General features: G+C 41.1%; 1 protein-coding gene across 1 annotated transcript in view; it reads right to left on the reverse strand.

Moving 5' to 3' along the window:
• Positions 1 to 215: 215 nt before the first annotated feature.
• LOC104526717 (CUGBP Elav-like family member 2) overlaps positions 216 to 16,236 on the reverse strand; it is a gene marked incomplete at its 3' end in the record, with an annotated part of 55,442 nt that continues 39,421 nt past the window's right edge. The window contains exons 6-7 of the mRNA XM_010170253.2: positions 6,151 to 6,270; positions 216 to 444 (exon numbers count right to left, since the gene is read on the reverse strand). Coding sequence (XP_010168555.2) covers positions 216 to 444; positions 6,151 to 6,270 — 349 coding nt within the window. The remainder of the gene's footprint in view (positions 445 to 6,150; positions 6,271 to 16,236) is intronic.

The raw sequence follows: 16,236 nt of genomic DNA on the forward strand, positions 1-16,236 counted from the left end.
CACCTGAGCACACTGCTGGCTCATATTTAGCCGGCTGCTGACCAACAGCCCCACATCCTTTTCTGCTGGGCAGCTTTCCCACCACAAATTCAAATAAATTACGAGAGATTAAAGAAAGTAACCATACTCAACAGGAGAAAATGGAAAAGAAAAAAATAAAAATCAAAGATTAGGCTACTCGAGGGCCTTCTTTAAGCCTCTGTGAAGAAACAAACCCACGACATCGCTTTTGTTGGGTTGTAGGTCGTTTGCTCGGGTGCTTACCTTCCTTCTGGCTGCCTGCAGCGCTTTGCTGCTGCAACAAGCTCTGGCTGTACAACGTGGGCAGCGCGGCGGCAGCGTACTGCTGGATTCCTGAGTAGGCCTGGGTGAGCGCGTCCATCGTGCCGGCCGTACCGTTCGTCAAGCCTGTTGCGCCGAGTCCTCCGTTCAGGGCCGCCATACCTGAGAGCATTTGAGCAACTTTACAAAAAACCCAACAATAGAGAAAAGAAATTGCACTTGTTCATTAGTGCTTTCCGAAAGTCGTTGGTATTATATGACACTGACAACGACGGCAAGTGCATGCAGCTCGGCACTTCACCAAATGGGACTGAAAACAAAGAAACACGACTTTGGCGTCAGGATCACTTTAGCACAAGGGTTGCACAGTCAAACGGACTCGCATGCAGCCTGCTACTGGCAAGTACTACAGCTCTGTGCTCCTGAAAACCTCTCTGCCCACTCTCCTTGACATCTGTGCTTCTGCTGTGGGTATCTGAAGCTGGTAGAGTGGGACCCATTTGACCTGCAGCCATGCAAGCTGGCCACTGGGAAAAAGCAGTCTGCGAAGAAACCAACTTGTTCTGACCAGGTTCTTTATCAGCAGGACTTGACCACACCACATCAGGAGTGTTTTGCTTATACAGAGTTAGCAGAGAACCCTGATTAACAGCATTTTGAAACAACCCTCCATACAATTACAGGCTTCGTCCCTTTGGTTTGCGGTGGGAAGATGGACTGCAATGCTCTGCGCTTCCACCCTCCTCCTCCAGTTACTCCAGATGAGATGAACAGCAGCACATCTGGAGTGACTAAAAGTGCTTCACCCAGACGAGGCATCTTTCACGAAGAAACAAAAGCATTTGGTTCTAGCAATGTCTTTCTTCTCACTGGAAGCAGAGCTGCACAATTTTTTTCTTTAAAGTAATTCTACCTCCTGATAAATATCAGATTAATTTAACTGGGATGACTGCCAGAGAGGAAATTTCACACTTGATTGCTAGCTGTGTGGAAAACGGCATCCCTCATCCATGCAAACAGTGTGGTCTGTAAAAGAAGTTTTACTACTCTGACTTGATGGTGGGCAAAGTCCTGGGCTACAGCCTCTCTCTCCATTGCTTCTACTCATCATTATGGCTCCTAAATGAGCCATGCTGAAGCCAACAGTGTTAACACTTATTTTTTTTTCAGAAATTCCAGAAAATGAATTTTCCCTGTTAGAGCTACAGTCTCTTTGGCAGTGGAAGGGGTGGCAGAGTCCAGAGTCCTGTTCATCACCCACACCTCCGACCTGTGTCAACCGAAGGAGTAAGCACTCATCAGGACTGAGAGTTAAGCAACATTTTCTGCACAACCAGCTATCCCGAGCTCCCCAGTTTTGAGGTGAATGGCTCCCAAACAACTTAAAAGGGCTTAATGAGGCCCCTCAAGTTACAGTAGATCAATCACCAAAAAAATGGGGCCCAGAACCACCAGCGACCATTTCTTAGACATCGACTGCCTAGTGTTTTGGATGGAAAAATGATGGGTGAACAGGTCACATTAAGATCCATGAGCCATATTAAGATCCAAAAGCTAGGAACATTGAAGAGAAAGAGAGGGCTTAATTTCAGAGCAATAAGGGGTTATATGTAAATCAGAGAAAAGTGAGGAAATTAAGCAGAGGACACTTTATAGTGAATTAACAATGAAATCTATTAAGACTGGGAACTAATCTTCAAGGAAAGTGGCATAAGCCTTATCATATGAGTAATTTAGAGATAGAAAGAAGACTGCAGGGAATTATCCTGCATTGACAGAGGAGGATAAAGATGCTGACCTACTAGTTTTCTTCCACCTCTTATGTAGATTCAAAAAGTGTATTCCTATGAGTCTCTGATAATCAGGACAATTGCTCAAGTGGCACCTTTCTGGCTCCACCAGAGTCTGTGCCAATTAAGAGAATTGTGCTGCATAAATTATAGCTTTTGATATTACTATAATTTGTGTGACTAAACACTTGACAGAGATGTGATATTCTTAGCCTTTCCTTAATAAAATGTCTCGCACTTTGAAGATTTCTCTTTCCTTTCTCCACCCCACTTCAGAGCATCACTGTATCCTGATAGGAGGTACTGGCTGCCACTATTGTGAACACAAACCTCTGTCAGAGCACAAGAAAGTCAGATATTTATTGTATAATGGTCCCAAGTATAAAACAAAAACTTGCAAACTAAGATAGCTTGGGAAGCATCTTTGATCTAAAAGACAGGACATTTAGAAAATGCAGATTCAACACAACAACAACAACAACAACAATAATAATAACAACAGTAACAACAACAACAATAATAATAATAATATTCTGAGCCTGACTTTAACCTGCTCTGATGTTTTTGTACTTAGGTTTGTGTTATTGCTTGTGTGTGTGTACACACAGCACTGGTTAAAGTAAAGGCTCCTGATAAAACAGCTTGTATCTCTCCTTTTATTATAGTGTTGAAATAACTTGATAATAGAGGAAGCATTAGGATAAGACGTTATCTTTCGTGAGTCATCGGCCTATTAGATAAACATGCTTTGTGTTGCAGTGGGCAGCATCCTCCCCCTTCCTTCACCTAGAATCAATAGTCTCTTCCCAACAAAGGATTTCAGATTAGCAAACAGCCAGACAGCCCCAGCTCACCATGCTGCATCTGGGAAGGACATGGCTACTGCTACCACAGTCCACGTCTCTAAATACACTTCCTTCCTGAGCAACAGAGATCTGCAGAAAGCTCACTACATTTTTTCCTCTTCTCCCTTTTTATATTTTTATGAAATCTGGAAGGTCCAGCTGCACTTATACATCTCTGCCATCTCTTTATTATCCCTAATAATTATCTCTAGACTCATTGCACCTCAGTCTGATATTGAACTCTGGTCCCTTCCTCACTCCTGTGAAATAACCTTTTGGAGTATCTCATCTATGGCCTTTTGCTTCTTTGAGTTACTTCACATAATACTGAAGCAACAATGCTTGGCAAATCCAAAGGTCTCTTAAAAGTGCTTTCCAAACACCTTCAAGTCTGTCACAAATAGTTTTATCTCCATTTTACAGATGTAAATATGGGGGCAGAAAGGCTAAGTGACTGCCCTGGGTTCACACACAAATATTGTGTCGTAGCTGTCCAGTATCCTGAAACCATGGTCTTTTTTCTTAATTGCAAATAATCTCTCTCAATTAATTTTTCCTCATTACTCATAATGATTTTTGTTAGTTACACTATTTAAATGTACGTGCCCAAAGGAGACAGTCTAATGTTTTGTCATTTAAGGTTTTAGATGCTTCAAGCACAACTGAAGGAAGGCTGGGTGAATCCCCACATGTACATACAACTGTTGCCAAACCCTTACCAACCTCCATTTTCTTTAATTTTTAAGGCCTCCAGACATTTTTCTACAATGCTTCTCTCTACAGTGAGAGCATTAGCAGTCTCCACAGCCCAGCTTCTTTTTCATGGACCCAGCCAGGATCCAGAAAGAAGATAAAAGTCTCCTAGTGAGCTCAGCTTGGAAGATATTCTTCCCGTGATTCTCGCATACAAAGGAGGATGTGGCTTCAACAGAAGAATACCTCCTCCAACACCTCTGTGTAAATCAATGCCCAAGCCCAGTGCTACCTTCTGATTAACTTTTGGGTTAGGCTTCATTTGACTTATGCTTTGGATTGCTTGTTTATTTCCCAATTAGAAGCATGTCACTCAATTCCAACTTCTCTGCACAATTACTTCAGAAACCTGCATGACCAAATGATGTTTGATTGTTTCTACTGGAACGTTTGTGACCACAGAGTAATGTGAAACATCAGAGTCATTGAATGTGAGGTTTCCTGAAGGCAACTAGGCAGGTTTGAGTGTGAACAACTGGATCAGACATGGTCACTAGGAAAAGCACTGCCTCATCTTTAAAAGAGATAGGGGAGACTGTTATAGTTTGAACAATGCCTAGCTTTCATTAGGATCACAAGTACCTAAAATTGATAATCTGTGTCATTCTTTTGACAGAAACAGTGCCCCAACATTGTGTTGTGTTCTGGGGAAGCAGTTTCCCCTCTTTAGATCTCTCTCATATATATGTATATACGTAGACAGACATATCCACACACATTTTGTAAGTGCTGTACACATATAGATATTCTAGGCACGTACAATCTCTGTGTCCATAAAAACATCCACGAAGATTTGTGATTGAAGCCACTGTTAGCACAAGTCCATGGAAGTAATGGTGGCTTAAAACAAGTTGAAATTTGGTACTAGGTTGTGAATACATCATTAATACTTCAAATGACACATGCAGATGAATTGCACATCACCTCAAAATACTTGCTGAGAACACATAAACTCTTTTCTTGTAGCCTAGCAAGAAGTGTTAAAAGGAGTGCAACAGAAGGGTTCCCACACAAAGTCAAGAGCTCCCAGGTGATTAATTCTTGCTCTAATGAAGAGGATATTATCTTGGAGTGCTCCAGTGTGCCTGGGTTCTTAGTACTCGTGGGAGAGAAGGACTGGGATGCCACACTCCACTCTTGATATTGTGACTTCTTATAAACGAAGTAAAGCACAATGACTGTTTATTGGGAACGAACGTTTAATGATTTCTTACTTATGACAGGGTAGCTCTCTTACTAAGAGAGCTCATGAAAGGAGGTAAGTTAGTTTTTCACGCATGACATTTTTCAGTGGCTTGCTTTAATACTAAATTAATAGTAAGAAAGGAAACTAACATTGGCCATTTTGGGAGCTAATACTTTTCTTAAGTTGTTTTTGAATCATATTGACTATGAGGTTGTTTGTGTGAAATATACATGTCCTTGCCAGAAGCAAGACCTGTTTTATACAAGACCCCATGCAACCACTCAACATTGCTACATGGACATTCATTAGCCCCCTTCCTTCCCAACTCCCAACAATGACAACCAGAGATCACACAACAAAAGGATTAAGTGAGCAGCCAGTAACAGTGACAAAAAGGACATCATGCAGAGCATCAGAGTGAGCAAGAGATACTGAGGAGGACATCCGTTCCTGGGGGTACATTATGATGGGTCATGGACTGGCAATGACCAAATAGATTCCTTGCATTGCAAAAGAAAATGCAAGGAGCAACAGCAGCTAAAAAAAAGGGAGGGGGAAAATGCAGCTGGACAAATCTCTTCCATTGCAGGCAAAGGTGAAGTCATCATAGCAGAAACAATAAAAAAAAAAAGTATTTCTTCTTCAGGAAAACCTTGACCAAGGCTAAGAACAAGGAAGAATGTTCTAACAACTACCGGCATCTACTTAGCTGGAGATGCCAGGGTTTGTTTAAGATGTCATAGGACAGAAGTGCATGCTCTAGTATTACAGGTGACTGACTGCATCATTCTCTTATGATTGCCAATGAAAACCCAAAGGTTTGCCTTCATTTTTAAAGTATGTTGCTCTCAAGTAAATTCGGTAATTCCCACAGACATTTTAAAAAGATTGCTTCCATGGCAAACACCTTTCTTACCACTCCGTTTCTGAGTCAGGTTTTGTATACTGGGGTGAGGTACCTGTTGTCAGACTCCCTAAATGAAAAAGGAGCCTCTCCTATAACCTAGATAACCCAAATCTCTGGTGACACTTCTTTTACCTTCTGTACACCCTGCAAGAAAAGGAGTCTTTGTGCAGGGACCCAAGGGACTTCACTTTGCAGAGCAAACTACGTGAAACTAAAAGACTCCAGAACTGCATATGCACCATGAATGGAACTAGATCAACTTGACCCCCTTATTTTGTATATAGATTAAAAATAATCACATTATTGCTTTACAATTGATAGTTTTTGTGGCATGATTACTGGGGAAGGCTGTCCACCACAGCAATAAATACTCACTGTTTACGGTACCTGCTAGTGCATTAATATTATTCAGTCCAACAGTGGCTCCAGCCAGTCCTTGGAGAGTACCCAGAGAAGTCAGAGAATTCATGGCCGCACCAGCTGTGGAATTAGCAGTTGATGCAGCCACTGAAAGGAAAAAAAAAAGCATGGCAAAATTAAAGATCATATTTTGCTTATTTTAGTTGCTCACAAAACAGCTTATAATAATGTTGAGCGCGACAACAGGGCGAAAAAGAAAAAAAAGAAAATAAGACTGATAGCCCAGCCTTATTCAAGATACTACTAGTAAGTTTGTTCATGGAAAGAGTTAATAAGTCTTGAACTGCAAAGACTGGATCACAAAATTTAGCATTGTGCTATTATTTGCAAACATAATACAGAAACAGTAAGTATGGAATCAGTCACTTTCTCAATCTAGCATCCCAGGCTGATCAGCTAACCAGGCTACTGGGATTTTGCTACATTTTAAACTCTATCATTGAAAAAAATTAGAATTACTCATTGTAATTTTGTCATATAACAGTTTTCTCTTCTGGGTCCCGAGTGTTATAAGAGAAATTTTAATTATTCTAAGTGAGACACTGTGGTTTTATGGCCCTGCTCTAGGACACTGTATAAACATCATTTAAAACGTTAAAGTTTACAAAAAGAAGAATGACCAGTCAAATACAAAATGTAACTGCTATCCATTCCATTGCAAGCTTTCAGCCTGGCCTTTGTACGTAACCAGTCATGTATATTCACCCCAGAAATATGCATCCCTAAAAACTCTGCCAGAGGGGAAGCTGAAGCTCAGGTGGAAAAAAGGTCCTTGCTGCTAGAATGCCAAGGGAATGATGAAGGTGAGTGAGATGAAACCATCGCTTAAGAATGGAAAGAGACTCACTTTCTTGTCATAGGAAAGTAATACAGCACCTTAGAAAGAGCTATCATTTAGGGTAGGTTGGATGAACTAGAAATGCGTGTCTCTCACAGAAGGGCCTTGAATAACCAGTGTAAATTAAACATTTAACTTACAGGTAGGTAAAGTTATACCAGATGACTCACACTCATAAAAGCTGTGGAAGCAATTAGGTTTTTAGCTTGTCTCCTGAGCACTACTTTAGTGCATCAATCATAAGGACTTTCTTTTCCTTTAAAAAGTTGCATTATCTTCTGAAAAGTGAACATTTAAAGTCAGAGTTTTGTTGATGATTTACCGGAGGCACATCATGTCTACATCATCCTTTTTTACTCCTGTTCGTTACTTAGCTGTGAAATGGTTAAGACCACTTTTATCTTGATGCTCTTTTGAGTTGTTCAACACATCAGATTACTCACTGAACCCTCAAGAAAGTGAAGTCTCTACAGTTGGCAGGATCCAGTAAGGAAAGTAGGAGGTAATGTTTTCACTCTGGGGATAAACCTTAAAGCTCTAACCTACAAATAACCCACCTTTACAACCTTAATACCCACCAAACACAAGCTTTCACACTCATGAGGCCTCCAAGTACAAAAGACTCTCCTGGTGTGGGTGAGGAGAGATTTCCAGACTCTGTGAGGCATTCCTAGTCCCCACTTCCCTAGCATCTGCAATGTTAACTTGAATAATTTTATATGTTGCAGATAGAAGCAGCTTTGATTATTCAGTCTCTCTCCACAAAGCAATAAGAAGTCAATAATGTCTTTGATTAAAAAAAAGTAATCAAAAAACCCAAGTAAAAAAACCACTTTTGTCAGAATAATGTGGGCACCAACAGAGAAGGGAGAAAAAAAATCAAAGTGAATGAATGTCAGTGAATTCCCTATGACCAACACTGCTCTGTGTTTCTGCTCATGTTCATTAGCAGATCATTTAAATGAAGTATATAAACCTCATATCTGAAGGCTCTGATTGGTTTTGACTGGGCTGAATTCCATCCGTTTCTGTTCCAGAGGGTTATTACCCTTTTCTCTCGAGGAAACACATATATTTAAGAAATGAGAGAAATGGGGGTTAGGGAACTGCCTGAAAATTGCATTAATGCTCTTGGGGGCAAATAACTCCTGTGAATGAGAGCCATACACTTATAGATTGTCAACACATCTGTTGGAGAAGGCAGAAAAAACCCCATTAAATCCCTCTTATGCAGCCCACAGAGTGCGTTGTGGTGGCTCTTACCACAGTCGCACTGCTCAAACACATGCTCCAGGGATGGCCAGTGCGAGGCCAATATCCCTTCTTCTTTTATTCACATCAAGTTTCCCTATTCCATCAGACAAACACGGAGCAGGTGCCTTGGTGATTCTCCCATTTGAAGTTGCAATGCAGAATATCCAGTTTGCCTAAATAATGACTTGGCATATAATCCATGTAAAATACTAGTTGGAGCACAGAAGCACCTCAGAAATCAGTGTTTTGTTGTTGCAGCTATTTCTTCTGCTTAGCAGCGATCTGTCTCTCAGATCCACTGGGACAATGCTTTTTTCTCTCTGGCTTATTATTTCCTTGAGGAGAAAGAAACTGAAGAAATTGTGTAGTTCCATTATCTTACTGAACATGGGGTGAACAGAATTGAAGGAAGCTCCTTTTGTTAGGGCACTTGTAAAGGACACATCCAGCACTTTGCTGGATGTTTCCTGAGAGACTCCACTCTAGTTATCTCCTCTTTGACTGAGACCTGCACATATGAAATGAAGATGAAGGCAGTGATGAGCTAAAATACTATCATAAAAGGGCCATAAAAGGTCCAAGATATCGAAAGAGGTGAAAAATTCTCACAAAATGCTGGATAAAACCAACAGATGAAGCAATAGTATTCCTTGTTCCCAAAAAACTTCAAGGGAGTTGAAACAAAAGTTAGACGGTCCTACAAGATATGTGTGGAGGCTTAGGCCAGCTGAAAGTTTTTACCTCATGTGCTCCCAGAATACATTGAAATCCATCTAAAGACACAACTATGCTTCTCCTTTGCCCTTTTCTAGTTTCTTTCAACTAAGAAATTGTAACATAGATTGAACCAAAGGGAAAAAAGAAAAATCTCATGCCTTGTGGTAACGGTAGATGACTAAACTACTTTGGGGAACCTGTATAACTCTCTCGTGTCAGCAAAGCTCTTGGGCTCCACAACTGCTCAGAGTAATGGCAAAGGAAGTATAATTCACTGTCAGAATAGTGTTATTCTGTATTTATGGCTTTTAGTTGTCCAGATGACAAAAACAGATTGGATACCTACCGAATTTATAAATTGGTTTTTACCAAGTTCCCCTGCCACCAAATAAATTAAAAGAAAACATTTCACAACTCCCTCCATCCTCCACACCAGAACATTGCTGCTCTGAATTGAATCACTTCATAGTGCTGCTTAATAAACAGTAGGCATCTGTCTCCAGGTACTCAGACAGCTTGATGTACGGAGCTGTAGTGCCACTAGGAATTGCTTTCTTTGTGCTACCGATGCACCAGCATTCTGTGCAACAGTGAAGAAAATCAAAACACATTAAAAAAGTGCAAATGACTTGGGCTTCTGGTGTCACTCTGTATGGCACAGCCTCTACCCTCAACATTTGGTGTATTATTTTTCTCTTTATACTAAGAATTTTATCCTTGTCTCCTTAAAACCTATATATGCCAGGAACTCAGTAGGTTTCTGAGGCAGCTGGAAGTGAGTTAGCTAATACTGAAGCTGGGGAGAGATTCAGCAGGCTGGAGCTGCAGCCTGATGAATCCTGCCTGAATATACAATAGTTGGTGAAGAACAGAGCTGCTTTTTACCAGCTGCACCGATCATTCCCTCACAATGTTAAGCCCTGGATAAACATCAGAACATGATAGATAAGATTTTGTCTACTCAAAGGAACTTTTTCCTCTCTAACATCAGTCACTGGAAAAAGCCGACAACGTTCTCAAAGAGGCTGTTGCTCAATCAGAGACTATTGGCAGGACTTACGGGGTTGAATCCTTTGGCTGTTGTTGCAAGAGTTCAGACAAGATGTTCATCATATTCCCCACTGGCCTTAAAAATCTATTAATACGTGAAAATAATATCACAGCATTGGACAAAGAGGTCAGTTAGACTTGTAAGAGTAAAGAGTTGTCTTGTAACCTGTAGAAAAATCTGCTCTCTTTCCTGCAGGTACACTGCATGCTGGTCACCTGTTGCCTTCTCCATCCAGGCTACACACAGAGACTTTACAGAACACTTCAGCATCTCCAACCATGAAAGGTGAGAAGGTTAAAAATGTTTATTTTACGTTTACAATAAGGTCTTAGAGACCTTATTGTTTCTTCTTCACTGACCCCTCTACTCCCACATTTCTTTGTCTCACAGCCTTCCTCCTCTTTTTTCCAAACTCAACTCCACTCTAATAAACATCCAGAAACCTTTGAATAATACAAATAATATTATTAAGAAGCTGCAAAATGGAGAAGGGCATGGCTGCAGCCTTCCCCCAACACACCCCCAAATCACTCCCAGCCCCAGCCATTTGATCTTAATGTGCTTCCTCCATTTAATTGATTAAATTTTTCCTGTCAAATAGCTTCATTATGAATAAAGTCACTTGGCCTTTGGTTAATATATTCTTTAACAGAGCTTGCTTTGATACAGAGAACACATTTTCATTTGGAGTGGATGCTCTAGACAGAGTAGACATTTGTATTTAACTAGCAATGTTGTGTTGCATTCATAGAGATTTTTTAAGGCTGAAAGAAGCTGGCATTTTCAACTATTCTCAACACATTTATTTCTGCCTGTAAAAGGTTATAGCACCTTTTAGGTCAGAGATTCTTTTAACAGAAATCTAATCTAGCAATGAGCCATTTCCCTTTTAATTTAAATAACATTTCAACACAATTTCTAAAAACTATGCCAAACTAGAAAAACAACTGGTATTAGCACAGAAACTTTTGGCTATTCTTTTGGCTAGCTTATGTCCATAGAGTCATGATGATTTACATCATCTGGATTTACATCATCTGGAAAACAAGATTCAGGATAACAATATCTAGGAAAGGCAATGATGTGTAAATATTTCTTTGGCTTTGCTGTGCATACTGTGGATGGGATTAATTTCCCCACCTTTGGCAGCCTCATTGTTAGTTTAAGCTAGTCTAGTCAAAACTATTATTTTGGAGCCTTTCTGAGGTCAAGGGACATCCAACTCAGCCTACCTTTAGATTTCTATTTTAGGACAGGCTGAATTGCCCTCTGGAAGTGCCCTTGTTTCAAGGGGCACCACTGAGATGGTGAACTAGAAGGAAAGTATGTCTACTGAAGCAGACATAGACCATTCAGAGAGGAAATACGTTGTGGGATGGATCCTGCCCTTCCTGTTGGCAACAGGTTGTGTTACAAGCTGGTGAGTGAGTGATGTGCTTTCATCCCGCAGGCAGAACCAAAGCCAAATCATGCAAGCTCAGGAGTCTGAACGTCATCACCTCAATTAAATCTTGGGCTCAGAGAATTGCCCGATGCTGGGCAATTCTGAGCTAATGTGCAGAGGACGTCCACTTGTCTGCAAAGCACACCCTGTCAGAGAAAGGAGCTAGGCAGCAGGCACTTAGGCAGTGTTAGGGTATAGCTTATACAAAGTAGGATGGCCTTGCACAAGAGCATGCAGGATGAGCTAAACTGCTAGACGGTATTGATGACTCTCCCAGTTCTGCCTCAAACTTCTTGTGCTCCCCTGGACAAAGCACTCGCTATGTTTTTTGCTGCAAGACAAGGCTAATTCTGCTTCTTCCCAGTTGCTAGCTTGTCTCTTAGAAAGCTGTATCTTAGAGGCACAGGCACATTTTTGTCGTGCTTATTTACTTCCTACCCTTAAGATCAAGGAGTGCCCTTGATAGGGCTTCTAGGTATACCAAAGTAAGAAAATCACAGATCTATATTTGTCTGCAGTACAGCCTTGGGCAAATCCCACCCCTCTCACGTCTCAGGGCCAATTTATAAAGTTAATCCTCTTCCCCAACAGAGGAGGTCAAATGGAGGGCCCAGGGAGGCTGCCTGAGCTCTTGATGATGAAACAAAGTACTAGATAAACACTCTCTCTCACTGTTGCTCTGAGTAAAATGACCTATTCAAACCACACAAGTACCACTATGATTTAGCAGGAAGATGGTTTTTGCAGTGTGTAGTTGACCTCATTCTTTCATTAATTTTTTTGCTGAATGTTTAAGTAATAAAGACTCCAATGACTTCTCAGGAGAGTCATATACCACAGAAAAAAGGAGTCTCTTGAAAACTCCATACTATACATACTAACTTGGCACTATTTTATGGATGGTGATAGGAAGGCTGTGCATTCTCTCCATTCCTGCCTTGTCCTATTCCCTTCCTCCTCTTCCAACACTGGCATGCTGTCTGGAAATGATATGCAGCCACACTGCAGGTCTGGGACTAAGGTATTAAGAATATCAAAGAGACATTTCAAAGATTTTAAGTCAAGTTTATTTTTGGAAACATTATTTTGTTTTTAGGGCAAGACTAAAAGAGAAAACAGGCAAAGAAAAGCAAGAGAAGCTTCAGCTTTTTGTCTGCGTGGAGCGTTGCTATAGACCTTCACCAAGTAACAAGTGACAGGACAAGAGGAAATGGCCTCAAGTTGGACCAGGGGAGGTTTAGACTGGATATTAGGAAAAAATTCTTCACTGAAAGGGTTATCAAGCATTGGAACAGGCTGCCCAGGGAAGTGGTTGAGTCACCATCCCTGGAGGTATGGCTTAGTGGTGGACTTGGCAGTGTTAGGTTTTCATTTGGACTTGATAATCTTAAAGGTCTTTTCCAACCAAAATGACTCTATGATTCACCCACTCCATCCATGTGAAGTGAACAGCTAATGTTTCTGAAGCAGAACCAGCTTTCTGGTGCTGCAGGGCTACTGGGCAGCTCCAAGCCCAGCTTAACTATGCTGGGGCTTTCCACACAGAGATTCACAACGGTGCCTGTGTCAGTCCTGCTGACAGCTTTCCTCTAGGCAGCTTCCCGTTACACTCCACAACTGCCTAATGCATGGCACAACAGGAAGCTCAACCTTCACGCTGACATCAGCTACCTCTTTATCTGTGTTCTGGTCACATCCTGCTTAGTCGGTTGTAGAGGATGTGCATATATTAAAAAGCAAACCACACCGCTTGGCTGTGAACCACAACTTTGTTCTTGTTTTACTTAATGGAGAGTTTAAATAACTCAGTGTTCAAAGTATTTATTTTGCTCTGGTTAAGACGATATAGTAGTGCACTAGGGATCAACATTACCTACAAATTTAAGGTTCAGTATCTCTACCATTTTAAGCATGAGAAGTTGCAGAGAAAACATGTTCTCTTTTGGGAGAGACTCCTGTCAAATCTGTATTGGTGATTGTCTGAGTCCAGAATCCTCTTTCTTGTACTGAATTTGGGTGTATTTCTGATTTTCTGCTTCTTTCCTGAGCTCACTGACTCCAAAGGCTAGATACAGTAGATCTGACTTAACCTGCTCTGACTAAATGGCTGCTATTCAGAGGGATGCAGACAGGAAGAGCTGGCGGACAGGAACCTCATGAAATTTTACAAGGATAGACACAAAGTCCTGCACCTGAAAAGGAATAATCCCTTTCAGTAACAGAGGGTGGAGATGGAGGGGCTGGGGAGAAACTCTGCAGAAAAGGACCTGGGAGGGTCCTAGTGGGAAGTGACCATAAGCCAGCAGCATGTCCTGGCAGCAAAGAAAGCCAACAGCATCATGGGTTGTTGGAACAGGAGAAGAGCCAGGAGACCCAGGTGATTTTTCCTCTTTACTCATCAGTTGTTGGATCACATCTAAATACTACAACCACATTTGGGCTCCTCATTGCAAGGAAAACGTTGATCAGCTGGAGGGGGTCCGGTGGAAGGGCAGTGAGATGGTCAAGGGCTGGAGCACTCATACTGTAACTAGCTGGGCTTGTTCAGGTGGAGAAAGAATGGCTCCAGGTGGACCTAAAGTAGTCTCTTAGTACTTATGAGGAGGTCATCAGCTAGACAGAGCAGTAGTGCATGGTGGAAAGATGAGAGATAAATTGAAACAAGATACAAGATCGGTTCATTCAGATACAAGTAAAAACATTTGTACTGTGAGGACTGTCAAACGCTGGAACAGATTACTCAGATTTCCCAGTCTGTGTCTTTCGAGGTTTTTAAGACTTGTCTGATCTCACCTCACACCTGACCCCGCAGGGGGCTGGACTACAGACCTCCTGAGGGACCTTCCAACCTCAATTATTCCATGAACCTATGAAAAGTAGAACAGTGTAGTGGAAAAGTAGAAAAAGTCAGGTAACACTGAGGCAGAATGAAAGAAAGCTGAAGAATGAAGATGTGTTGGCAGAAAACTGAACAGGAGATCTGGCTTCTGTTCTTGGGTCTGTTTACAGGAATAGTGGTTGACACTGAATATGCCACTTATTCTTGGCTGTGCTTCTGATTCTAGTCTGCCACAACAACTTTGTGTGTAAAATTCCCAGGGACAGATCTACATCTAACAAAAGGAGGTCCTGACCTTGGATGATTCCTTGAGATTTTAGATTCTTCTTGGTCTCCTTTAGATTTAGCAATGTGCAGCAGAAAATAAAGTCGTAGTAGAAGAATGGAAAGAAAGGACACAAAGAAATTACACAAAGAGAGTAAATGCAGTAAGAAAAGAAAATCAAAATGTTTTAAATACTTCTAAGATCTCCCCAGTCTGTGAGACAATAAAAAAATGGTAAGAGTTGGGGGTAAAAAGAAAAGAAACATTAAACCCAAAGTAGAAATGTCTAATTTTAGCAAGTTGAATTTAAAATCTTTGTTTACTACCCAAAATCTCCTGGCTAAACAGAATATTCCTTTGTCCTTTTGTCAGTACAAGAGGGATAATAAAGTTAAAAAACAACACTGGGTTTAAAGATAATAAAATCAAAGTTGCCTTCTCTTTTTTTCTTTCTAATTAGTTGCAAAGCCCAACAATGTTTGGAACAATGTCTTGGAAACTCTATCTAAACAAGATGAATACCTGCTGGCCCGAGTGAAAGACTAAAGATAGTGGCCAAAGTTTAGTTGTGTTGGACAAAGTCTATGCAAAGCTTCCAACTTTGGTCTGATCTACAACATCTTATTTTAGTTGTGGTACTCTCTTAAACAGAGAAGACAGGCACCCAACTCTCATGTAACAGAGAATATGGACCACTGATCTGGTGTTATGTGGGATTCTGGCCAGATATGATCTTACCTGTTTAAGGTCAATTGATTAAGGTGTATTCTCTCTATGTAGCACTAACAACAACTGGTTGTTTTAAAGAGATGGAGGCGAATTAAATGTCTCTTTTTGGAAAAAAGAAGTCATTCAAGTATAGTAATGATGGAGCTTATGAAATGAGGATTATAAACATGGGCGTGGGGGAAAAGTGGGTAAGTCAATCACACCGCCCATGTGACAGTGCTCTCAGGAATTTGCAGTTGCATTTCTGTCTGAAATGAGCACACTCTACTGGGTCCGACTGCACAGGAACATTTTAAAGGGGAAGAATAATTAAGCAATGACAGAGGCATCATCATTATTAGATAATCACAACCCAGGGGCATTAACAAACGTTGAGTGTCTCTAATCCCATGGGGTCCAATTATTCTGTGATAATAACCACACCTCCAAGTTTTAATTTATTCTTGTGGAAAATCTGGGGGAGGATGTGGGGGAAAGGGGGGCATTTTAATATTTTTGCCGAAAGAAGATGCAGTTGGCCTTTCAAAAGGGCTCATCAGTATTCTAATCTAACTAGCATGTGTGATTGGCATTAAATTGTCTGCCCTTTACGGTGATCTCCAGCCAATCCGACTATTCACCCTTGCACAAACCGGTGGTCTGCCAGTCACTAACAGCACCAGCATGCACCGGTTCTGTTTCTTGGGGCAATTTTTGGCAAAGCAGAGGTGGATTTTTCCAATCTGGGAAGGTTAATTCTCCATAAAGTCCTTTGATAAACACATTGCCGTTGGTGTGGAGAGAGAAGTAAAAACTTGCTCATTTTCTGGTATCTTGGAAGTGCTGTCTGACATGTCAAAATGGAAGTTTCCAGTAAGTGTAAGTGTTCTGGTTGTGTTTGAATAGAATAAAATAAAAGTGACAGACACACTCCAGG

The sequence above is a fragment of the Antrostomus carolinensis genome, unplaced genomic scaffold (assembly GCF_000700745.2).
Source record: "Antrostomus carolinensis isolate BGI_N321 unplaced genomic scaffold, ASM70074v2 scaffold10256, whole genome shotgun sequence".
NCBI lineage: Eukaryota > Metazoa > Chordata > Aves > Caprimulgiformes > Caprimulgidae > Antrostomus > Antrostomus carolinensis.